This window comes from Loxodonta africana, chromosome 7 (assembly GCF_030014295.1).
Source record: "Loxodonta africana isolate mLoxAfr1 chromosome 7, mLoxAfr1.hap2, whole genome shotgun sequence".
Taxonomy (NCBI): Eukaryota; Metazoa; Chordata; class Mammalia; order Proboscidea; family Elephantidae; genus Loxodonta; species Loxodonta africana.
In genome coordinates, this window is record NC_087348.1 from 60,611,387 (window position 1) to 60,637,479 (window position 26,093).

The 26,093-nt window shown below is 36.6% G+C and overlaps 1 protein-coding gene and 1 non-coding gene across 3 annotated transcripts in view; one reads left to right on the forward strand and one right to left on the reverse strand.

Annotated features, from left to right (window-relative positions):
* Positions 1-25,886, reverse strand: part of GAS2 (growth arrest specific 2) — a 121,774-nt gene extending 95,888 nt beyond the window's left edge. For both annotated transcript variants that reach the window (XM_003412315.4, XM_064288345.1), the window contains exons 1-2: positions 25,742-25,886; positions 15,850-15,971 (exon numbers count right to left, since the gene is read on the reverse strand). In XM_003412315.4, the coding sequence (XP_003412363.1) occupies positions 15,850-15,971; positions 25,742-25,886 (267 nt within the window). The remainder of the gene's footprint in view (positions 1-15,849; positions 15,972-25,741) is intronic.
* LOC111751246 (U6 spliceosomal RNA) lies at positions 14,306-14,409 on the forward strand. Its single transcript, XR_002786338.1, has one exon. It is a non-coding gene; the product is annotated as a U6 spliceosomal RNA (small nuclear RNA).
* Positions 25,887-26,093: the final 207 nt, after the last annotated feature.

The following is a 26,093-nucleotide window of genomic DNA, read 5'->3' on the forward strand; positions in this document are numbered from 1 at the left end:
AGAACAATGACGAATCCACAAAACATCTCACAACATGGATGATTTTGGAGGGTATTATGCCAAGTGAAATCAGTCAATCACAAAAGGACAAATACTGTATGAGACCACTATTATAAAAACACAAGAAAAGATTTACACACAGGAAAAAAAAAAAACACAATCTTTGATGGTTACAAGAGAGGGTAGGTGTTTTAAAAAAAAAGAGGGGGTAGGGAAGAGAAATCACTAACTAAATAGTATACAAATTAACTCTGGTGAAGGGAAAGACAACATACAATGTAGGCAAAGGCAGCACAACTTGACCAAGGCAGTCATAGAAGCTTCCCAGACATATGCAAATACCTTGAGGAACCAAGTTACTAGGGCTGAGGGCTGGGAATCATGGTCTTGGGGTATATCTAGGTCAACTGGCATAACACAGTTCATAAAGAATATGTTCTACACCCTACTTTGATGAGTACTGCCTGCAGTCTTAAAAGCTTTCAAGCAACCATCTAAGATACATCCATTGGTCCCATCCCATCTGAAGTGAAGGAGAATGAAGGAAACCAAAGACACAAGGAAAATATTAGTCCAGAAGACTAATGGACCACATGAACCACAGTCTCCACCAGCCTGAGGTCAGAAGAACTTGACGGTGTCCGTCTACCATCACCCACTGCTCTGGCAGAGATCACAGTACAGGGTCCTGGACAGAGCAGGAAAAAAATGTAGAACAAAATTCCAATTCACAAAAAAAGACCAAACTTACTGGTCCTACAGAGACTACAATAACCCCCAGTTACGGCCCTAGACACCCTGCTAACTCAGAACTGCAGCCACTCCCAAAGTCCACCTTTCAGCCAAAGATTAGACAGGTCTAAAAAATAAACAATAACACACATAAGGAACATGATTCTTAGTTCAGTCAAGTATACCAGGCCAAATGGGTAACACTCTGCCAAAAGCAAAGATGAGGAGGCAGAAAGGGACAGGAAAACTGGACTAACGGACACAAAGAGCCCAGAGTAGAAAAGGAAAGGGAGAGTGCTCTAGCACATTTCAAGGATTGCAAGCAATGACATAAAACAATTTGTGTATATATTTTTGAACGAAAAACTAGTAAACTTGTACCTAAAAAACAATAATTTTTTTTAAAAAAACTATATTACTGCACATATTACGCACAGACAGTAAGTTCTTCAAGAGTATGACCGTGTCTATTTTCAAATAACATATTTCTCTCCACAAACATGCATGTGTAGAAACACACAGTAAATAGTATCTGGATCCTAATATATACCCTATAAACATCTATCAAAGTTTAAAATAATGTATATTAAGTAGGACTCAATTATTATAAAATATTTGTAGTTGGTAATATTCTAAACTGTTAAACATTGATAAAATGATGAAGTTGCTACACTCCATGATGATTTTTATTTCCTTTTTGAATTATCATTGATTAATAACACAGTTTCAGAAAACCAACAACACTATTCAGTGCTCATTATCCCTAAGGACTGGAATTCTCTGATTTCATCCTACGGTTTTATAGAAACTATATTTTTGACCTTCGTTTTTAAGTAGTGTTTTGTTAGGTGGCTAATTAGGAACTCTGGGAAGAGATAAAGATTCTTGCACTCACATTTCACTCACTAACTACTTTACTGGACAAAAGGTGCAGTTATTGGGAAAAGGATGCAAAAGAAATTAAAAAAAATAATAATTTTATCTTTATGGCTCTTTCAGTAACTGGAAGACACTATGCTTCATTACTGAAATACCGCCACATTGCAGGTTAAAAACATTTCTTGAATACCTATTACATGAAAGACACTGCAATTATTCTTTTTCCTAATTCTCAACGGTGAGCATATTCACTAATCACTCGTCTGGTCCTAATTTTGTTGCAAACATGGGAAACATTATAAACAGGGCTTCAGAAAAAAAAATCTTCAAATTGAATGAACCATTTGGATATTAATATGTTCCTTTTAATCATTATAGTCTCCCTTTAATAATGCTCTAAATTCAATAATAGCACATCATTGACTCTACATAATAATACCTACAGTGAACTCAATGATCAACTTCCTCCAGAATTCACTGACTTCTTTAAATAGTCTAGACCACCACGGTCTATTACTTCACTCAACTCCTTAGCACTTTTAATGTCCTCGAACCCTTGTTCTTCTCCTGTACCACCCCAAAATTCTCAATCCATTGTCTTCTCTACTACTTAAAAAAGTCAGTTTTATTTCTCTTGACTCTGCACATCAAAAATTTTTGAGCTAGGAAAAGCCACAGAGAGAAATTTCAGACTTGGTAAGAAAAAAAAAAAAAAAAAATCTTCCAGATTAAAAATCAAAGATTTCTAAAAGCTACTGATAACAGCATTCTGGATCTATAAGTAAATATCTATATTGGACCATCCGTTTATTTATTTATTCATCCAAAAACATACCTACTGAATGCTTATGCACCAGAATTTTTCTTAGACCCACAAATGAATAAAGCCTAGGCCTTGTCATCACGGATCTTAGAGTCTAGCTGCAAAACATGTGGAAACAACTAAATGTAACAAAGTGGTACAGGTACTCTGATACATGGGGAAATCATAAAGATGGAGGCTAGTTCTACCTAGGAAGGGGAGAGATTATAAAAGCTATCTCTGCTCTTCCAGCATCTGTTTTCCCTTGTTTAGTAGAAAAACATTAATTTCCTTTTGGGAAACAAGCCTTCCATGTTATGTAGTCTTTGAGCAACTGGCAATCACAGTATGAGGTCACGACCTGGCCAGAGTGTTGGTTATTATACAGGCTGGTTAATCAAACTCTGTCTTCTTACAGAAATGTGAATCTTGAATGGAATGACATAATACATTTAATAGCTAGTCCTTACTGAGCACCCGTATGTACCAAGTACTGTCAAGTGCTCATGCATATTAACTTCTTTGGTCCTCATAGCAACTTTATAATATAAGTACATTATATGTAATGTAAAGTACATATCCTACATTTTAGAGATGAGGCACAGAAAAGTAATTTATGTGAAGTCATGATTTAAACCCAAGAAGTCTGGCTGCTGACTCCACACTACTAATCATTTTGTTCAGGCACCCTTGCTAAAAATAATAATAATAATAATTAAAGTCGATTAATTCCAACAGTGGTACTCTGAAGTCCATGTATCCATGCTACCTAAACCCTTGGAATCAGTGGAATCCCTAGGTCCTCCAAAGGCTAGGTTCACTTTTCCTCAACTTTCCTACCCCAGTAGGTACCCTGTATCTTTCCAATAAATTTCTTTTCACTTATGTTTAGTACCAGAGAGTAGAGTTCATACCATAGGGCTCAGATAAACATAGGCAGTTTGGAATTGGTGTTGCAGCTGATACTGGAACAAAACTATTGGATGAAAAACTAGCATTATGCAATTTACAGGGGAATTATGCAGGGGTTGAAAAAGAAACTTTTTTGTGGGGTCTTAAATAAAAAAAATAAGCATATATTATTTTGGGTCCTCTTTAAGAAAAAGTATACGGGATTATTAATAAAAAATTAGAAATGAAATTATTGTTTTATTTAGGGATAATGAGAGCATAAAAGTAATAACTTTGAAAAGATGATAAATGCTATGTCACAAAGTACAGAAAAAAAATAACATTTTAATTAATTAACTGCCTGCCATGGCTTACTTTATTTTTCCCTAGAGATTTTGGCTGTAAATATTTAGAATTTAAAAAATATTTTCCATAGGGAGAACAGAAAAATAATTCAGTCTTTTTTCTACCATGATTAATCAAATTTTTTAAATAGTATAAAAATGTTCCTTCCAGCTTTACAACTTATTGGTGATATAAACCAAAACCAAACCCGTTGCCATTGAGTTAATTCTGACTCATAGCAAACCTAGAGGACACAGTGGAACTGCCCCATAGGGCTTCCAAGGAGCTGCTGGTGGAATCAAACTGCTGACCTTTCGGTTAGCAGCTATAACTCTTAACCACTGTACCACCAGGGCTCTTGGTAATATAATTACCAATAAATTTTGAAATTTATGAAAGTTCTGTTGTCATATTTGGAGAAATCTATCAGGTTTCTTTCATATGTGGTCTGTAGGATGTGGAAGAATTTTCCACAGAATAGCAGTGACACAAGGAATTCAGATAATAATATGATTCGTGTTTAGCGTTGGCTCCTGTGTTTTTCTTAGCTCCTGCCTCCTGCTCAGCCCTCAAAAGCAATAAGCTTGAGGGCAGAGCAGAAATACTAAGAGGAGAGGCAAACTGGGAGGTTACACAGCAAGCTCGCTCTATCTCTGGGTTAGCAGGTAAGGTGCATTCCTCCACATCTAGTATTCACCTACCCCAGTACCCAGTTCAGGCTAACAAAGTGTATCAATTATCCTAGATGTTCCTGAACCCATTGCTCTGTCCTTAAAATGTCAGTGAGTTACAGGAAAAAGAATTTAAATTTTAAGCTAGAGCTGACAAACTGCACCAGGTATGGAAATACTGCAGCCTGCCTCAGATGTATTATAGATCCAACTCACAGTAAGACAAGGAATTCCTGGCCAATTAGCTACACAGACTCAACACAGTCATTCAAAATTGTGAGTGCCACTAAGTACATTGTGGCAGGTTTTTTCCCCGTTTTCTAGTTTCTATTTTTTTTTATATAATGGATTTTGAGTGCGTTAGTCTGAAAGAACAAGATGCAACTTTAGATTGTTGTGGGTGTGTGCCATCAAGTTCATTCCAACTAATTGGGACCCTATAGGACAGGGTAGAACTGCCCCATAGGATTTCCAAGGAGCAGTTGGTGGATTGAACTGCCGACTTTTTGGTTAGCAGCCCAGCTCTTAACCACTGTGCCAACTTTAGATTAGGTAGACATAATTTACTCTGTACTAACAAGATATACTGAATTCAATGTGCTAGCATAGGCAGCCAGGATGATCCTATAAAAGTTTGCTAGATTTTTTAATGCAAACCCCAATGCAATGCTAGCCCACACTAAACCACTGCCGCCACACCTCCACGCCAAAAAAACAGTTGCTGCCCAGTCGATTCCGACACATAGTGACCGTATAGGACAGAGTAAAACTGCCCCAGAGGGTTTCCAAGGAGCAACTGTAGATTTGAACTGCCAACCTTTTGGTTAGCAGCCATAGCTCTTACTTATTATAAAGGCCACACTAAATGATATTAAAAGGCCAGAAATCAGTATAATATAGGGAAAGAAACTCAAAACATGGGGAAAAAAGAAATGGCTGCATACAATCTATAATGAACACCTCATCTAACCACACTTTTGATGATGTCACTCAAGGGGGCTGAAGAGATCATTTTTTACTAAGATGTGAAGAACAGGTTGGTGAGAAAGATACCATTGGTCTCTATGTGTCTGGAACAAAAGAGAATGAAGGAAACCAAAGACTCAATGAAGAAACTAGTCCACTGGAACTAATAGTCCACACAAACTACAGCCTCATCTAGCCTGAGACCAGAGAACTAGACGGTGCCTGGCTACCACTACCAACCGGTCTGACCAGGGGCACAATAGAAGATCCCAGATAGAATGAGAGAAAAATGTAAAACAAAATTCAAATTCCTAAAAAAAAAGCCAGACTTATTGGACAGATAAAGACTAGAGGAACCCCTAAGACTATACTGCTGTGAGATACCTTTTGAACTTAGAACTAAAGCCACTCCCAGAGAAGTGATAAACAGCATCACCCATGAGTACTGTGTTCCCTTAAATAATAAACTATACGAGACCAAATGGTCAATATTTACCCTAAAGCAGAGATGAGAAGGTAAGGAGGGTCAGAGAAGCTAGACTAATGGAAACAGAACAAACAGAGTGGAAATAATGAGAATGATGATATATTGTGAAAAATGTCATGGAACAATTTGTATAAAAACTGTTAAATGAAACTTAATTTGCTGTGTAAACTTTCACCTAAAACACAATAAAATATTATTTTAAAAAAGAACACGTTGGTGAGAAAAGTTCCAGTATTTTTTATGTGACTTTTTTCTCAAGAATAGGAATGCTAATGAGAAGAGCTGTTATTGAGATAAACTCACACATTTTAGTGCTGTGGAGATTATCAGGGTTGCAAAAATACACAGTGGCACTTCATTTCCACAGGCAGGGTAAACATGGTTGCTATAATACAGAGAGAGGCTACTCATGTCTCTTAGAATGACGTGTTCTACAGAAAAATATGACTGTGGCTTATTAACCATGGAGTCTTTAGGCATAAATTGCAAAACAATCCCAAAGTTCTTATTTGATTTATATAACAAAAACAACAGCAGCAACAACAAAAAGAGAATCTATCTGATCAGCCAATTCCCAGACTAGAACCAATTTATAGACCCTGTACTCATCAAATGAAGTGAATAATGACCTCAAGTCTTTACTATAAAGCATCTGTCTAAGCCTCATCAAAGAGATCTGCACTGTTTACTATGCATTGCTATGACCCACCTTATAGGGATCAGGTGATAGATGTATTTCTATCCCAAGTTCACCTTATAACTATTGGACCTTGAAACCAGCAAAGGCTATTTATGTTTTCCTGAATATATAATTGGCATGGATCTTCTCAGCAACTCTCAGAATTTTTACTCTCTGACCCATGGAATAAGTTCTTATACGGCTAGAAGGACTACATAAAATTGGAACAATATTACACCTCTGGAAAATATCAGAGATTGATGCTATCAATGACCTGAACATTGCATAGAAAGTAATTTCTACCACATCTCCATTCAATTCAAGCCAACATAAAAGGTCAATGGGACTTAGCAATGGGGAAATTGTAATGAAGTAACAACTTTGATCAGAGTTGCTGTCCTGAATGTGGTCTTTTGCTGAAGTAAGTACCTGGTATATACCTACTGATCTGGAAAATGTGATTTACTTAATTCTGATAGATGGAAAATTCCAGAAACTATTTGTGTACATTTGACAGGAACAACAGAATGCTTTTACTATCCTACATATCAACTCCAGCTCTGCTCCATAACCTGCAGCAACCATGGCCATTTCAACATCACATAGGACATCAACATCACCTATTACATTTTGATATTTTGTTGATTTGATGTTGGAAGCAAGAATAGTATGCAAACTAGATGTCTTCATAAAATACATGCAATCCAGAGGGAAGAAGATGAATCCCATGAAAACCCAAGAGGGAGATCTGCCAACTAAAGGAAATTTCTAGTTCTAGTACTAGAGACTAGGTAGGAACACTTCCTTCTTAGTAAAGGACAGCATGCAAATGTTCCTAGTTTGCTATTGTTGTCTGATGGACACTGAATCATGGGATACCAGATGACCGGGAAACTTGTACTGTTTATCATGAACTTAGTGTCAGATGATTCACTTGGCTATATTTTTGGTTATACCCAGCAGCATTCTCTCATCCAGTAGAAGTGCCATCTATAGGGTAAGCTCAAAAGACCTGAAGATTCAGGTAAGTTCCATCAGCACATCATTCACTCTCTCTTGTGACCACTGTTTTATACACGATATTTTTTTAACCCACACATATAGCTGATATCATGTCCCCTATAGCCAGCTGACTACAGATTAAAACATCAAGCTTCTTTGAATATTGTGTTAAATAATACACCAATATTTATTGCCATGGCATTGCAACCTCATTTAGACACAATTCTTTAAGACAGTATAGAACAGAAAACACTCACAGCGAGACATCCATTAAATACATTTCATTGTCTCTGATCTAGAAGGTGAAAGGTTTGGCCAGATGGTCAGGGACTTAGAAAAAGGAAGACTAGACAAATGGTAACAAGGAAATTTGATTTTATACTGGGAAATAATTTGTATCGATATATTTTAAAACTCGAAGAGACTTATATATATATATTTTTTAATTCTGAGGAGTTGACTTTAACACTACCTTTTCTACTTTTGTTCTTTTTCCTTTAGTCCTATACAACAATGCACTAATCAAAAAATAATTTCTTCCCACATGATTTGATTCATATTCCTTCAATCTCATCATGATCCACTCTCTGTTAGTTTAATCTTAGTATTTACATTTGCATTTCAGAACCATGAATTCCTTAAGGAATTTATAATCACTTTAGTTGCATTGCCATAGATAGAAGACTTTAGTAGATTAATCACACCTGAGCTTTTCTTTTATTTTCATGAAACACCTTTAACACTTCCACCATACTATCTTTTTCTGTCTGAAATACCAGCAGTAAAAACAGATCTCTGAATTTCCAATTCAATTTTAATATGATGTTCTCTAAACAGAAAGTGCTCTTGATTTTTCAGGGGAAAAGAACTATAATCTTTGTCTTATTTTTTTCCCAGACGGCACAAGATCCTGAAGTATTGCTATCTTACAGCTCAGGAAACTGGGTATTCTTGATGGGCAAAGGTACTACTACTATAAGTATTCTATCGGACTAGGATATTCTTTCTCCCAAACAAGGGCTGGATTCTACATTTAGTCTGTGAATGTTCAGTTCCTTCCTTGGAGCACAGTATTGCTTTCTACTAGTAACAAAACTTTTTTTTCCACTCCATGTGTTTCAAATCTGATCTAACCACCCACCACCCTTTGAGGTCAAAGGAAGTTGTGAACCCGGAGAAACTCTAATGGCTGAAGCAGAGATTCTCAAAATAAATGAGACAAATGGAAGGAAATATTGGGGGGGAAAAAAAAAGAAGTTGAACTGTTCAAATATCTTGCTCCATGGTGATACCTCAATGGTTGGGAAAGTCTTGTAAACAAATCAAGAAACTCGTGGCTGGTGATCAAAAGCAAATACACAACAAGAATGAGGCTTTACAGTTGACTTTTGTGTGGACCAAGGAGTGCTCATATGTCAATGTAACAATTACCCTGTCTTGACTGGTGATACCAACTTGGAGTCAGATAATTAAGAGTTGAAAGGCACAAAACCTAAGCTTGACCTTGCCACTTGTTTTAGTTTTCTCATCCTGATAGAAGGATATTGGAATGATTAAGTTTTATTTTGATTTTTTACCTTTAGAGATTCTCAGCTCCAGGAATATTAACATTGATAGTTAAAATGAATTTATCATATCATCATGGTACACATCAACTAATTAAAATCACATTATACATATATTACAGGACACTGGTTTCTAATGCTTTCACCCAACTTCTGCCTAACTCTGTGAAATCTCTGCATTGTCCCCATGCAAAGTAAGAAAATAGCGCACCACACAAAGACCAATATTAACTATTTATAGCTAACAAACATGGAGAGGCTACTTTATATCAGTACTGATGCCTGGAAAGAAAGAATCATATGATGTAATTTATTTATGTTCATAGTATTTCTCAAACCAGAATAGAAAGCATAGATTTATAACCAAAATACTAAATACATAAAGTCTCCAACATATTTATTAGCATTTACTTTCAAATACTGAGATTATTTAAATGATTCTCAACACAGGCATACTTCACACATACCAGGCATAACTTACTCTTTAAAATATGTTTACACAGCTGTAAAACTCTCAGATTAACTATCAATCAGGAAAAGTTGAAATATTGCTTTGAGAATAAAGAGATGAAATTTAAACTGTTAGAAGAAAAATACAAAGGGCTTCTGGTGATACGACTTCGAAACCTAACCCTAAGCCAATTTGAAGCCCTCTTTTTTTTTTTTTTATATAGGGTGTTAGTGAATCCAGTCTTGTTTAAATTCAGATTTAGATTTAATAACAAAATGCCTTACACTTCATATAACAGCTATTTTTGTTTCTAGACAAAAGATAAAGAATTGAAAACCATAAGTCCTGACGAAAGTGTATGTATGAACAATAATAGCTGTAATGAAGATATTAACCATTTGGTTTCTCATTTTACAGGAATTTTCTCATAAAATAGAGAAAAGATGAACTAGCCTTCTTTGCATTTTTCATATGGTAAGGCACATGCTATTTTGATTTAAGCTGTGTATCACTGGAAGTCAGTTGTGAAATACATAAATGCTGCCAATGACACAGGAGCCAATTGGGTCAAAAGAATTAGTGGCAACACTAATACATGGCAACTTCTAACTCAGAACAAATTTGATTTTTTTGAGCATTAAAGCAGAGGCCATAATGTAATTTTTAACCCTACACTTGCTCAATTTACGTAGATGAGTTTTAATACTAAAATGTATTTATCAAAATAATAAACTTGCAGGATGAAAAGGCAGGAGGTGCGGGCAGGAAATGGTCAAATGGACACAGGGAACCAGGGGTGGAAAGGAGGAGTGTGCTGTCACGTTATGAGGACTGCAACAAATGTCACAAAATGATATGTGTATAAATTTTTGTGTGAGAAATTAACTTGAACTGTAAACTTCCACCTAAAGCACAATAAAAAAGTAAAATATCAATATAATTTAAAAATAAATAAATAAATTTGAGCTCGTTCCTCAGTTAAACAAAATGGCTTCTCTACTCTATTGCATTCTTTCTATTCTGTTCTATTTTACTCTATTCTATTCTACCCTACCCTACCCTACTCTAATAAATTGGATTCGATTGGACACATTTCCACGCAATTCGGCTCCAATCGGCTCAAATCACTTGGATTCAGCTCAATTCAGTTCGATTCATCTCTATTTGTCTCTAATTGGCTCTCTTCGGCTCTATTCACTCTACTCAACTCTATTCATCTCTGTTCCACTCCAAGAGTAATAGATAGAACATTGTTACAGTTCTACTCATTTTGAAAGGGAGTTTTGTTTTATAGTTTTCCTTTGAAAATGATATGGTATCAAAATAAATGTTTCAAAGGAAAACAACTAACAAAATCATGATCCATAATCATTCTCAATATTACTTGTAATTGCAGAGATTTGGAGCAAATGTATACACATCTGCACAGAGTAGTCATCATGGTAAATGGGAATTTACAACTAACTCAGTTTCTTCTAGTTAATCTTAAATTCTACCAGGGTCTCTTCACTGTCCCTTCTCTTTTATGTAGGGAAGGGAGATAATATTTATCAAGAGCACTTTTGTGCAATGCTCTGTGGTTGGCATATGTACATAATTACCAATACTGTTTTATAGACAAAGAGACAAAAGCTCAGACATTTCTGATAAATAAATAATGGAACCAGAACCCATGGAAAATGTGCTCCACATCAAAGTCTTTGAACTGTAGGCAATGCTTTGGGGCTATTTTGTGCTTTACAAACTTATAATTACAATTCTGTTTAGGGATCTTAGCTTCTGTTTAAAAAGCAAAAGCTTATAAACCAAACCAAACCCAGAAAACTGCCTACTACCCCCAGGAAAATTTATACTTTGTTACTATGAAGGGTCCCAGTGATCTTAACACTGAGGCATTGGGCTCTCTTTCATGAGCAATAAGCAATACAAACAAGTTTCTGGATCTATACAACATTAACGTAATACTCTCAAAGGAGTCTGGGGATGACGCTATTTTTTTCCACTGTTAATTTCTTTATAGTAAACTTTCTACACACTATGCCCTTCGACTAGGCCTTATGTTTTATCATTAATAAGCTGAAATTAGAGTCCAGTTACATTACAATGGAAACCACAGCAGGAAAATAAACTGGTGTTTAAGCCCTAATGCAAAGCATTTTCGTAGCCTCTCTCTGTCTGTGTTACCATTAGTGAACCAAAATGAGCACAAAATGAGTGGCTGGTGGATTCGAACTGCCGACCTTTTGGTTTGCAGCCATAGCTCCTAACCACTATACCACCAGGGCTCCAAAATACATTGTTTTAGGAAGCTTGATCTTTTCTCTTGTTCAGATGTTGGTTATAATAAACATAAAGAGGCTGTACTTAAATAGTCATTTTTCTTTTTCTGTCAGTTACCGAATCAGTTTAAAAGGTTTTGTTTGTTTTTTTGTCAGTTGTCTTCAATATTATTTTAACTATTTTTTCTTCCCTCTTTAAAAAATTAAAACTCAAATCACCAATTTCATATGGAAGGGAAAGAAGCCCTGGAGAAGCAAAGCACTACTGAAAAAGAAGAAGAAAGTGGGAGGCCTCACCTTACCTGACTTCAGAACCTATTATACAGCCACAGTAGTCAAAACAGCCTGGTATTGGTACAACAACAGACACATAGACCAATAGAACAGAATTGAGAACCCAGACATAGATCCATCCACGTATGAGCAGCTGATATTTGACAAAGGACCAGTGTCAATTAACTGGGGAAAAGATAGCCTTTTTAACAAATGGTGCTGGCATAACTGGATATCCATTTGCAAAAAAATGAAACAGGACCCATATCTCACACCATGCACAAAAACTAACTCCAAGTGGATCAAAGACCTAAACATAAAGACTAAAACGATAAAGATCATGGAAGAAAAAATTGGGACAACCCTAGGAGCCCTAATACAAGGTATAAACAGAATACAAAACATTACCGAAAATGATGAAGAGAAACCCGATAATTGGGAGCTCCTAAAAATCAAACACCTATGCTCATCTAAAGACTTCTCCAAAAGAGTAAAAAGACCACCTACAGACTGGGAAAGAATTTTCAGCTATGACATCTCCGACCAGCGCCTGATCTCTAAAATCTACATGATTCTGTCAAAACTCAACCACAAAAAGACAAACAACCCAATCAAGAAGTGGGCAAAGGATATGAACACACATTTCACTAAAGAAGATATTCAGGCAGCCAACAGATACATGAGAAAATGCTCTCGATCATTAGCCATTAGAGAAATGCAAATTAAAACTACGATGAGATTCCATCTCACACCAGCAAGGCTGGCATTAATCCAAAAAACACAAAAGAATAAATGTTGGAGAGGCTGCAGAGAGATTGGAACTCTTATACACTGCTGGTGGGAATGTAAAATGGTACAACCACTTTGGAAATCTATCTGGCGTTATCTTAAACAGTTAGAAATAGAACTACCATACAACCCAGAAATCCCACTCCTAGGAATATACCCTAGAGATACAAGAGCCTTCATACAAACAGATACATGCACATCCATGTTTATTGCAGCTCTGTTTACAATAGCAAAAAGTTGGAAGCAACCAAGGTGTCCATCAACGGATGAATGGGTAAATAAATTGTGGTATATTCACACAATGGAATACTACACATCAATAAAGAACAGTGACGAATCTGTGAAACATTTCATAACATGGAGGAACCTGGAAGGCATTATGCTGAGCGAAATGAGTCAGAGGCAAAAGGACAAATATTGTATAAGACCACTATTATAAGATCTTGAGAAATAGTAAACCTGAGAAGAACACATACTTTTGTGGTTACGAGGGGGGGAAGGAGGGAGGGTGGGAGAGGGTTTTTTATTGATTAATCAGTAGATAAGAAATGCTTTAGGTGAAGGGAAAGACAATACTCAATACATGGAAGGTCAGCTCAATTGGACTGGACCAAAAGCAAAGAAGTTTCCGGGATAAAATGAATGCTTCAAAGGTCAGCGGAGCAAGTGCGGGGGTCCGGGGAACATGGTTTGCGGGGACTTCTAAGTCAATTGGCAAAATAATTCTATTATGAAATCATTCTGCATCCCACTTTGAAATGTGGCGTCTGGGGTCTTAAATGCTAACAAGCGGCCATCTAAGATGCAGCAATTGGTCTCAACCCACCTGGAGCAAAGGAAAATGAAGAACACCAAGGCCACACGACAACTAAGAGCCCAAGAGACAGAAAGGGCCACATGAACCAGAGACCTACATCATCCTGAGACCAGAAGAACTAGTTGGTGCCCGGCCACAATCGATGACTGCCCTGACAGGGAGCACAGCAGAGGACCCCTGAGGGAGCAGGAGATCAGTGGGATGCAGACCCCAAATTCTCATAAAAAGACCAAACTTAATGGTCTGACTGAGACTGGAGGAATCCCGGCGGCCATGCTCCCCAGACCTTCAGTTGACACAGGACAGGAACCATCCCCGAAGACAACTCATCAGACATGAAAGGGACTGGTCAGCGGGTGGGAGAGAGACGCTGATGAAGAGTGAGCTAATTATATCAGGTGGACACTTGAGATTGTATTGGCAACTCTTGTCTGGAGGGGGGATGGGAGGATAGAGAGAGAGGGAAGCCGGCAAAATTGTCAAGAAAGGAGAGACTGAAAGGGCTGACTCAAGAGGGGGAGAGCAAGTGGGAGTAGGGAGTGAGATGTATGTAAACTTGTATGTGACAGACTGATTGGATTTGTAAACGTTCACTTGAAGCTTAATAAAAGTTATTAAAAAAAAAAAATTAAAACTCATTTACTTTGTTTTGTTTGTAAATACCAAAACCACACTTCATGCTCACTTTGGCAGCACACTTACTAAAATTGGAACAATACAAAGATTAGCATGGCCCCTGCACAAGGGTGACACACAAACTGGTGAGGTATTCCATATTTTTGAGTAGCTGGAGCTGGGGCATGGGGACCATAGTTTCAGGGGACATCTAGGTCAATTGGCATATCAAAGTTAATTAAGAAAATGTTCCACATCCTACTTTGGTGAGTGGAGTGTAGGCTTTTAAAAGCTTGGGAGTGGCCGTCTAAGATGCATTGACTGGTCCCATCCCATTTTGGAGCAAAGCAGAATGAAGAAAACCAAAGATACAGGGAAAATATTAGTCCAAGAGACTAAAGAACCATATGAACCAAAGACTCCACCAGCTTGAGACCAGAAAAACTAGGTGGTGTTCAGCTACCACCAATGACTACCCTGACTGGGAATACAACAGAGAGTGCCAGGCAAAGCAGGAGAAAAGCGAGGTGCAAAACTGAAATTCATGTGAAAAGACCAGACTTAATGGTCTGACAGAGACTGGAGGAACCCCCCAAATTATGACCCCCAGACACTCTGTTAACCCAGAACTGAAACCATTCCCGAAGCCTACTCTTCAGACAAAGATTAGACGGGACTATAAAACAAAAAAATAATATGGGAATATTATTTATAATGAGAAGTGTGCTTCTTAGTTCAATCAGATACAAGAGACCAAATGGGCAGCTCCTGACTGGAGGCAGAATGAGAAGGCAGGAAGGGACAGGAACTGGTCAAATGGACACAGGGAGCCCAAGGTGGAAAGGGGGAATGTGCTGTCACATTTTGGGGATTGCAACTAATGTCACAAAACAGTATGTGTATAAATTTTTGTATAAGAAATTAACTTGAGCTGTAAACTTTCACCTAAAACACAATAAAGAAATAAAAATAAAATGATATAGATGGGAGAAAAAAAGAAAACACTTCTATTATGTGGTTATAGAGAATAATCATATTTGTTGACAAATGTTCTAATTAAATTGTCGTAACCAAGAAAAATTACTAGAGTTAACACGCAGAAAGGAAATTTGTGCAGTCAGAAATAAAATGCTGTGCCCAAAGCTATTGCATTTAGTGTTACCACTTATTTAAAACAAAGAATTATGCACTAGATATTTTGGTCCAATATTCTGTCATAATAATGTTTTTTAAAAAAGAAAAACAAAGATCTGTTGAGGTAAGCCTTCTTGACAATATTCTGTTCATTGCCTGATGAAGACAATTATTTCTCTGCCAAGTTTTTAATCAGTACATCAGATTCGGCCAGTTTATACACAGTACTTTTGTTGTATGAATACCATCAATTTCCATAACTTATTTTTAATTAGATTTGCCCAAAGAACTATGTAATTTATGTAGAGTGCAAATAACAAGTTACCTAATAAAAAGCGCCCTCTGTGCTTTTGTTGTTAATATAGGCCATGATGCGTTTATTCACAGCAAAATCTTCACGTTAAACTCAATTCATAAGCAACTGCAAATCTAATCTACCTCCTAACAGTGATTTTGCCTTGGGTTCCTTTACCTTTGTGGGCTTGTTAGCTTCCATGCTTTCTTTGAATTTCTCCTGCACAGTTTCTGCAAGTTGACAGAGCAAGGCACCATTATCCAACTTGTCCATAAAAGTTTCTGCCGTAATCTCTTTCCCTGCAATGTCAAAGAGATCCAATATAAAAGCTTAAAGATTTCCAACATAAAAGTCAGATTTGACAACACTTTTATCACTAAAATTTCAATGCCAGCCGAATCACGCATCTCGTACAGGAACTTACCAAGGAAGTATGCTTTCCTGGGAATTTTATATTTTCCTTTGTTAGCGAGAATTTTTCAACATTCTATACTTTCATTATATAGTTCTACCTGCATGAAAGTTTTACTTCGCATAAGCCTTTCGTAAAGGTGGCAAAATGATATCCTGCATGAAAGAGTCCCACTGTTTAGCAGTCAGGGGGAATGAAAACTAAGCAGTCAATGAATGAACCAACATTAACAACGATCGTACCATTTGACATCTGTGGTTTGTTCAATTCTTAACCTCATTGGCCCATTCAGTTACTTTGGCCACCAAGGCAGGGCATAAAGTAGAACCGTTTTTTTTTGTTTTGTTTTGTTTTGTTTTCAGGTCTATCCCTTTGATGGAAACCCTGGTGGCATGGTTAAGTGCTATGGCTGCTAACCAAAAGATCGGCAGTTCGAATCCTCCAGGTGCTCCTTGGAAACTCTATGGGGCAGTTCTACTCTGTCCTGTAGGGTCGCTATGAGTCGGAATTGACTCGATGGCAGCGGGTTTTGGTTTTTATCCCTTTGATTAAAAGAAGGCCACGGATTTGTTTTCTTTAAAATAATAGATATGATATATTAAAGATCGATCACCACTGGCAACTTTAATAGCATGGCCAATGCATAAAGTTACATCTCTAAATTCTGTGTATTAGTTTTCTAAATTAAGATAATACAAGTAAATTAACGTACATGGTAAAGTCTCCATAGAAAACACTAGCTCTCTAACCATTCCCCTTCCTACTGCAGTCCTTAAAACTTGGAATTCTCAGGTTCAGATCTCTGCTCTTCTCCACCAAACTATCCTCAGAGCTTCAATTACTGCTCTTAGGGACATGATTCACAATTCCTCATCCCTGACTTTTAACCTGTTCCCAGGTAACAGGTGTTTTTTTTTTTTTTCTTTCTTTCTTATAAGCCCCCCAAGTTAATTTTCTCTTTTTGTTTCTTTTCTCTCTTTCTCCCTTCCTCCCTTCTCTGTTTCTCTCTCTCTCTCCCATAACAGTTTTATTAAAATACCATTCACATGCCATAAAATTCACCCATTATTAAGTGTATAATTCAATGAGTTTTAGTATATTCCCAGAGTTGTGCAACCATCCTCTCAAAAAGAAATCCTATACACTTTAACCACCTCCTTTTTCCCCCTGCCCCCTAGCCCTAGACAATTGATTTCTTTCTTATATGTTCCCTAAAATTGATGTCTTCCAAAGTTCTTTCTTCTTCCTGGTTTTCCTAATTATTTAAGTTTCAGAACATTTTATTTTCTTGTTTTAATTTCCTACAGACTTATAAGCCCCATAGATTCAGGCTTCTTTCTGCTTCTGGTGCTATAATCTTAATAAAAATCTTCATGATCTGATAGCTAAACATCTAGAAACAAGAACAATGGGGATTCCTTGTGTCCTCACCTCTCTCTCCAAAGCATATCACCAAACCAAAAAACTCGTTGCCATCGAGTCGATTCTGACTCATAGCAACACTATAGGACAGAGCAGAACTGCCCCGTACAGTTTCCAAGGAGTGCCTGGTGGATTCAAACTGCCCACCTTTTGGTTAGCAGCTGTAGCTCTTAACCACTACGCCACCACGGTTTCCAAACATATCACACTCACTGCTAAAAGTAATATTCCTAATCACTATCCTTAAGGAATCCTAGTGGCATAGTAGTTAAAGCACTCAGCTGCCAACCAAAAAGTTGGCTGTTGGGACCTATCAGCTGCTCCACAGGAGAAAGATGTGGCAGTCCGCTTCCATAGAGATTACAGCCTTGGAAACCCTATGGGGCAGTTCTACTCTGCCCTATGGGGTTGCTGTGAGTTGTAATTGGACGGTGGTGGGTGGGAAACACTCCCCTCACTGGGTCATTCTCCACACAGAAGTCTTTAATGCAGAGGTCCTAATTTTTCTCTACCAAAAGGATGAAATCTATCCACTTTAACCCACAAAAGCCTCCCCATATGCCTCTAATCCACCTTTCAATATAACCTCCCCACATGACTCTGCTCTTTGGTCTGCACCCTGCCTCCCTAGTTCCCCTAACAGATCTTACCATTTCTCCTGCCATGCCTTTGTTTCTGTAATGGTTTCTGCCTGCAATGCCCTCCTACCTCCCATCTGCCTGGCCAAGTTTTATCTTTTTTTTTTTTTTTAACCAGAGTTCCAGAAAGGAATTCCTCCAGTCCACATTGGTCTCTTTTCTGTTGTACTCATGAGTGTCACTCACTTTGGCATTTATCAAACGTTTTCTTCCATCACTGGTAACATGTTTTGAATCAAGTTCTTTTCTTTCCAAATATACTGTAAACCATTTGAGTAATTTGAATATATATATATTTTCTATAATGTACTTCCACAGAGACAAGCATGGTATTTCACATAGTGAACGTGTTCAGTGAATACTTAAATTAACAAATTAAGAGATAAACTACTGAGAAACTTTGAGATACTGGTGGATATTATTTTTTTTGGACAAGTAGTTAAGTTAAAGCAAAAAAATTTTTAAAAAGGAGGTATTTTAAAGTTTTATGCTGGAACTCTCAGGTTCAATGCTTAGTTATTTTTTACCTTAAGGAAAGTATGCAAGCAGCTCAATTCCATGACCACTTACATATAAACTAATTGGAACAACAAATGACTCATTAAAGTTAAACTTGTAGTATCTAATATATTTAGATTTTAAGAAACATCTGTTTAAATGATTCTTTTTTCTAGTTTGGGGGAAAGACTAGGTAAAGAGGGAAAAAGAATTATTATTTTTTATGTTCTTTTTTCCCTACTGGATAGTTCACATTTTAGCTTCCAGTTAGGATAATGACTTCTGCAGGTGGTAAAATATCAGTAGCTCTAAGTACTCACTATAGAGGGAGCCTATGCAGAACTACTATTATTTCAAAATTGTATGCCCCTCAACTCAATTCAGAAATAAAATAATAGTCTCACAATGCAAATAGCCAGTATAACAGAATTTGTATTTTATACTCACCATATTGCTCTGCATTTTTGAACAATAATAAGAAATATATTTTACAAACAGATATGAAAAACAAATGTTAGAAATCACTTTGAAAGATTACTGCTTTATTTAAATGTGCTTAAATTTCAAGGTGAGGAAGGTAAATTTTAAATTTTTGAATGATTCCTTTATAAATTACCAAGGGTATCTACACATGGAAAAAGTCTTTAGGTATTCATATTTCATTAAGTTCCACAGTAATTTGAAGATTTCATTCATAATGTTAAGTGACAAAATGATTACAGTAAACTCAAAAGAATTATAAATTATAAAAAGAAAAATGGCTTACATTAAAAATTCACTAGCAGTTTCCCAAAAGATATGCTTTTTATTTTCTATACATTATACCTGAAGATTTTTAGTTATCCTGCTTTTTATGAATACTTGAAGAAGAAAGAATTTTACACTGAACATCTGTATCTAATGAAAAATATATTAGGGGTCAACTTTCAATTCTATATATTTTATAGCTCCAAAAGGTGGGATTTTTTTTTTTCCTTTGGCTAATACAGACACTGTTACATACTTTATAGCTGAAATATACTGTTTCAAATGAATAAAAATGCAAGACAGAATTTTTAACAACTCACATGTAATGTATTTTCCATCCAAAGATTAAGAATCACAAAGTATACATTTTAAATAAACTGTATAATTTTAAGAAACCAGTTACAACTACTCCTCACTTATCAACTATCTTGTTATCTGACATTTCGCATCTACAACAATAGTAAAAAATCTACTGTCCAACTATTTTGTGCATTAATAACATGTCTGGCAGTAACGAACCAGGATGCAAGGTAAGAGTAACACTGCCTGTGATAGTTAAGGTTATGTGTCAACTTGGCTGGACCATGATTCTCAGTGGTTTGGCAGTTATGTAGTGATATAATTTGGCAGTTATGAAATGATGTAGTCATCCTCCATTTTGTGATCTGATGTGGTCATCCTCTATTTTTGCATAATGGTTATTTTCACACAATGACTTGGTCTTTGGAACCTAACCATGTCTATAATTGAGGAGTGGGTGTATAATCCTTATATGGTATGACATACTACTTCACTCTTTATTGCATTGATATTGTCAATAGTTATTTAAAAGACAAAAACAGACTATACAACTACTTGGATTTAATCATAAGAAAAATCCTTAAGAACAGATTGTAAAAAAAATGACAATTTCTCAAGAACAAGCCATATAAAACTAATACCACTGTTAAGTAGAATCAGACCTTTTCTTAAACTAAATTGTACAGCTATATTCATATGTCAGGTTATAAATACCAAGACAGCGGGATTCTAGCAACAGAGAATCATTTCTTCTCCAACCCCATCCTTTCCAAGTTGTTAACATATTTAGGGAAAGAACAGGCAGTAAATATGTATAATTGAAACATTTTGACATACCTACCCACACTAGGTTGTAAAGACTATTGACTTGAAGATTAATCTAAAATATCCTAGTCTAGAAGTGATGCCTTTCTTTCCTGAGTTCCTAATTGTGGTCTTTGATCTTCACACCATCAATTTATTTACCATTGATAGCTTTCCAGTAGACAAAGATCAAGGCATTTGATTAACTATTGTGGTTAGCCACTTCCTCTTAAAATTAGGGCACTATGATATGGAGTCACCATGGTCAGATTCAACTTGACTGTACCCAACAACAACAATGATATGAAATAAACATCTGCCTGAAATTTTTGTCAGGTAACCAAAATCAACATGCATGATTATATACATTAATGCAGTGCCTTCCTCCCAGAAATGTTTGCTTGCCATGATTTCCATAAATATTAAGTATTAATCCATAAAGTGTTTTAGACTGGAGCCACCTGGATAAATGGATTCATTTCATCTTCTATGTTGCTGAGAAAAAATGTCGTCCTCCCAATACACTGAAATACTGAACTCAGGTTCCTAAAACGTGATAATATCTAACAATAATATTTAACAGTTGAGTTCTTATTACGAGTTGGATATTGTTCTATGCACTTTACATGTATTAATATATCTAATCTCACAAACTTGCAAAGCGGATGCTACTATTATGTCTACTTCAAAAAAAACAGATGACAAAACTGAGGTGTATAGATTTATTAACTTGTCTATAATCACACAGCTAACACCTAAAGGAATTTGGCTTTTTAACTCAGTAAGTCTAGGTTTAGAGCCTATGCTTTTAGCCACGATACTTGACTATTTCAATATATATTAATGAATATATGAATAACTATTTTCCCATAACAGTGCATTCTCCCTAACACACTTGTCTTTTTTTTCTGTAAGAAACTCCACAGAAAGCCCGTCAGGAAAAGAACTGGTTGGTGCTGAAGACAGTGGTGCTGAAAAATGAATAGAAGTCCACTTTCTAGATTGCAGAATGGCTGAGAATGCCTCTCAGGTGTGTTCTCATATTCGGCCTAATTCATTGCAGAAGAAAGCTGGCATGTTTTTATCTCTAAAGGTGATCCAAATTCTGCTCCTGTCTCCACTACACCTCTCAATTCCAATGATAGCTCCCTAATTGGAAAACTGGAAGCAAACCATTTGCTACCAGATTTTTTTGGTGTTTTGAAACTAAAATTTGAAGACTGTGAGATAGGTAATGATTCATTATATCTATTGAACCCCAGATTGGCACCTACTCCACACTGATTCATCTGTATCTACCTTGACTTATATTAAGAAGAGAGAAAATTGCTTCTGTTGGAAAAGTCTTGGTAAAATACTAGGCATTAACTATTCTGAAAGCTGTCAACTTGTGAACATGAACTTGATTCTTTAAACTTTTGAACTATCCACAAGATGCCATTGTTTCTAAGGAATTTTTATTGACTATAACAAGAATATGAGACCTCGATAGGATAAGTATCTGCTAAAAGGACTTTAAGAAAAAGGAAAAGAAAGCTGTTCCAAGCTCATTATACAGCATTTGTATTTCACTGTAGCAATTCCAACAAACGGATTGCTTTGTTGCAGTTAACTTTTCATGCTTAATGTTTTAAAGCTGGAAGTATGTTATTTTTAGAAATAATTGAAAAATTGGAAACATTATGTATTGAACAACTGAATTATCTTTTACCTCCATGTGGGAAGGTCAGAAAAGTGAAAATCACCATGATGTCAACTGTCATATTACAAAGTATTATCTACATATAAGTAAAATCAATTTAGCATAACTCAATTTGTAATACATCTTATGATATACCCAAAGTCTACTTGATGTCTATTATTCACCTACTTCATACCAACTCAATAAAATACAAGGTGACTCATTCTTATTTCAAGTTTCCTTTAGAATTCCTTTTCTGAGCAAATTTACAAGTCATCAAGTTGCATTTGTATAACCAACTCCAGCATTTAAAAAAAAAAAGTCTTATTTTTCAAAAGAAAAGTCATTCATTTATATAAACCATCTTCTCCTTGTTTATGCATATTGATGGCCTCCACTGCCCCTAATTGGGTTTCTTGGACACTTAGGCTTTTGGGTCTGGAAAGGACATTAGAGATCGTCTTCTCCAACCCCTTCATTTTATGGTTGAGGACACTGAGCCCAGAAAAGATAGCTGAGTGATTGTGGGCAAGTTTCCTACCAAGTGGCAGAGCCAGGACCAGAAGCCAGGTCTCCTGATACCCAGTTCGGAGCCAGGTCTCCTGACTTTTAGTCCAAGGATCTTTCCATTACACACACTGACTCTATTCTTTGAAGCTACCTTGGGCTTCTCACACTGATCAAGCTGTTTTGCAAATGATCACATTCACCAAGTAAAAAGCCTTCGATGACAAGTCATGGGACCTTGGAACATGGCTGTATAACCTGGCTCTGTTCTAAGTAATTCTGCTTTTCCCCCTCCTAGAACATTTCAATGGCTTCTCATTGATAATAATGTGAAGTATAAGCTTGGCAGAGTGCAGGGTCAGTGGAAAAGAGGAAGACCCTCAACAAGGTGAATTGACACAGTGGTTGCAACAATGAGCTCAAGCATAACAATGATTGTAAGGATGGTGCAGGACCAGGCAGTGTTTCGTTCTGTTGTGCACAGGGTCGCTATGAGTCAGAACCAACTCGACGGCACCTAACAACACAACAACAGAAGCTCCTTAACATTGTCTTCAAGGCAATACATGGTCAACAGGTTTCATGAAACCCTCTCCCTTTTTCTCTGCTGTTACATTAGTCTTCACTCAGTTCTTCCAATGCACCAGCTCTGTCCTACCTCAGCGTATGCTGTCCCCTCCATCCAGAAGCTCTTCTTCCATGATTTGTCAGCCTAGCCCTTAATTATACTTCATATCTAAGTTTAAATATAAGTTTCCTTTAGAAGGATTTCCTCAAGCCCTCTGATCACTTTGTCCTACCCCACCCATGTCTTTTATTCTTATTGCAACTTAAAACTTTTAGTGTTTATAACAAGTCTGATCAATGAATTTGGTATTCAAGTACTTATAAAATGTGTTTCTGTGCCAGTCTAGTCCAAGGTATATGAGAGCAAGTACTATGTCTATTCTCAGGCAGTGCTCTACCCTCTAGCACCTAGTGGATTGTACCTGGAATGCAATAATCACTATCAATTTATTGATTGATTACTATGTGCCAGATCTTGTTCTAAAGGTAATGATCTCATTTAAAATTCAAATAATCCAGTAAGCTTGGTACTATTATTACACATATTTTCCATATGAGGAAACTGAGGCACAGCACATTAAGACACTTGTCCAGCATCACGTACCTAGTAAGTGGTAGAACTGATATTTGAATCCCTAAGCATTCTGATTCCAGAGATCATTTTTTTAACCAATACGTTATTCTAATGCACACTCAAATATTCGTTGAATAAATGAATGAATTTATGCACAAAATAAACTTAACAGTTTTACTAAACTGTATAAAAGCGAAGAGGTAAAAAATAACAAAAAAAACAACACATACAGTGTTTACTATATGCCAGACACTGTTTTATGAACTACACATATTTTAATCATTTAATTCCACAATAACCTTACAAAGTAGATACTACCATTATTACCACTTTACAGATAAGGAGACTTATCTACACTTTATACTGCCGTACTTGGGATAGCCCATATCTGAAGGTATCCCCGAATTAAGAATAAATTGCTGGGATAGCAATCATTACTAAGTCCCGAAAGGACAAAACAGTTTAGGCTAAACTGAATCAAAGGAATCAGCTACTCATGACTGTTAGACTCAAAGATGTTACTATATCATAGACTCCCTCTGTGTGTAATAACTAAAAGCTCATTTGTATGGAGAAATTACTAAAAGGTAATTCCTTCCTTCTGGTGGATGTTTTCCACACCAGGGTGCAGGATCTTGCTAAAACAAGCAAACAAAAAAAAAGCATTTGCCACTGAGTTGATTTGCACTCATAGGGACCCTATAGGACAGAGTAGAACTGCCCCATTGGGTTTCCAAGGAGCAGCTGGTAGATTCAAAATGCCAACCTTTTTGTTAGCAGCCGAACTCTTAACCACTGCACCACCAGGGTCTTCCTAGGGAATGTCTTTTGAATTTCTGCCCTCACTCAACCCTGGCTGAACACCCTTGAGAAGGGTACAACCTGCACACCCACATGTGGTAGTCCTGGTTAGACTACAAAGGAAAAAAGGAAACATCTAATCACAGAATAAAGGGTTAACAAAACAACCAAAGAAAAATACAAAAGCCATACAAAAATCCAGAGCCATGGTGAGCAAGGAAAACCTTACTGACATTTCAGATGGACAGGATGTTTCTCTCTAAACAATTCAGGATAGCACTTACCTTGAAGGATTCTTTAAATAATAAAATAATGTTGAGTAAAATCCTCCTGCGAATGATCACCACCACACAAACTGTATGCTTAATCCATATTCAAATCTTATATCTGAACAACTTTGTAAGGATCTTTTCCTTAGGTCTCAGATCAATCTTATCCTCTGTGAAAAACTATTAGTAGAAATAGCATTGCTATACATAATGATACCATTACGCACATGGTGGATATTTTATCCCGCGAATATATCGGCACAACAGAAACAAAAAAAGAACCAGCCTTAGCGTGAGGCGGCGCTTTTTTCTCAACAATGATACATTTGGAAGAGAACTTAAAAAAAAAAGCGACCTGAAAAGAAAAATTTTAGCTTGAGGTTGGGCGAGACTAGTCAGCTCACTGGAACAAAGGACAGACATTCTTGTTGCCAAGTTTGGGTATTCAGCAGTTTTAGAAGGTGTGCTATAAAAGTAGGGTGAAGAAATCTATCTTTAGAAGCCAGATTTCACAAAAAGACTGTAGTCTGTATGCAACGGCAAAAGAATAGGTCAAACTAGTCAGTTCCATGGAAGAAATTTAAATGTAAATCAGAGAAGCATATAGATAAACAAATTGACTACGTATTTCCACATTTCAATGCATATCATTGGAATTACGAAGCACAGTTTATGTGAAGGACACTGGGAAATTCATTTTAATTTACACATGCTTCAGGTTTCTCAGATGAAAAATTCAAATAATGAATGTCTTTCTTCCCAAAATGCTGTCACATGCTCAGGTAAAGGACACTATAGGAGAAAAAAATCTGTTATCTTTGCTCACAAAATGCAATCTTATAACCTTACCTAATAGATTGGTTAACCACAAGGCCAGATCTTCTTTCATCGGCAGCAAATTAGCTTCATGCCTGCTGGCCAGCCATTGGCTATACTGATGCATATCAGAGAGGCCAGGTCCACTGCGTACCTTTGGGCTCAGAGCAGTGCACATTATTTATCCACTTGTAATACCTGTTTTGGAAACAAAAGAACAATTGCTTTTTATACAGACTTCTCGTGTTAAAATCTTGCCACGAATGACCCAGTAATGAACTGGATCCATGGATGGTTTGATTTACAGGTCAGGTTATTAATTATTAAGCCCTATGAAACAGTATTTACTTTATCTGTTCTAGCCCTCACAATTCTAGCCAACCAG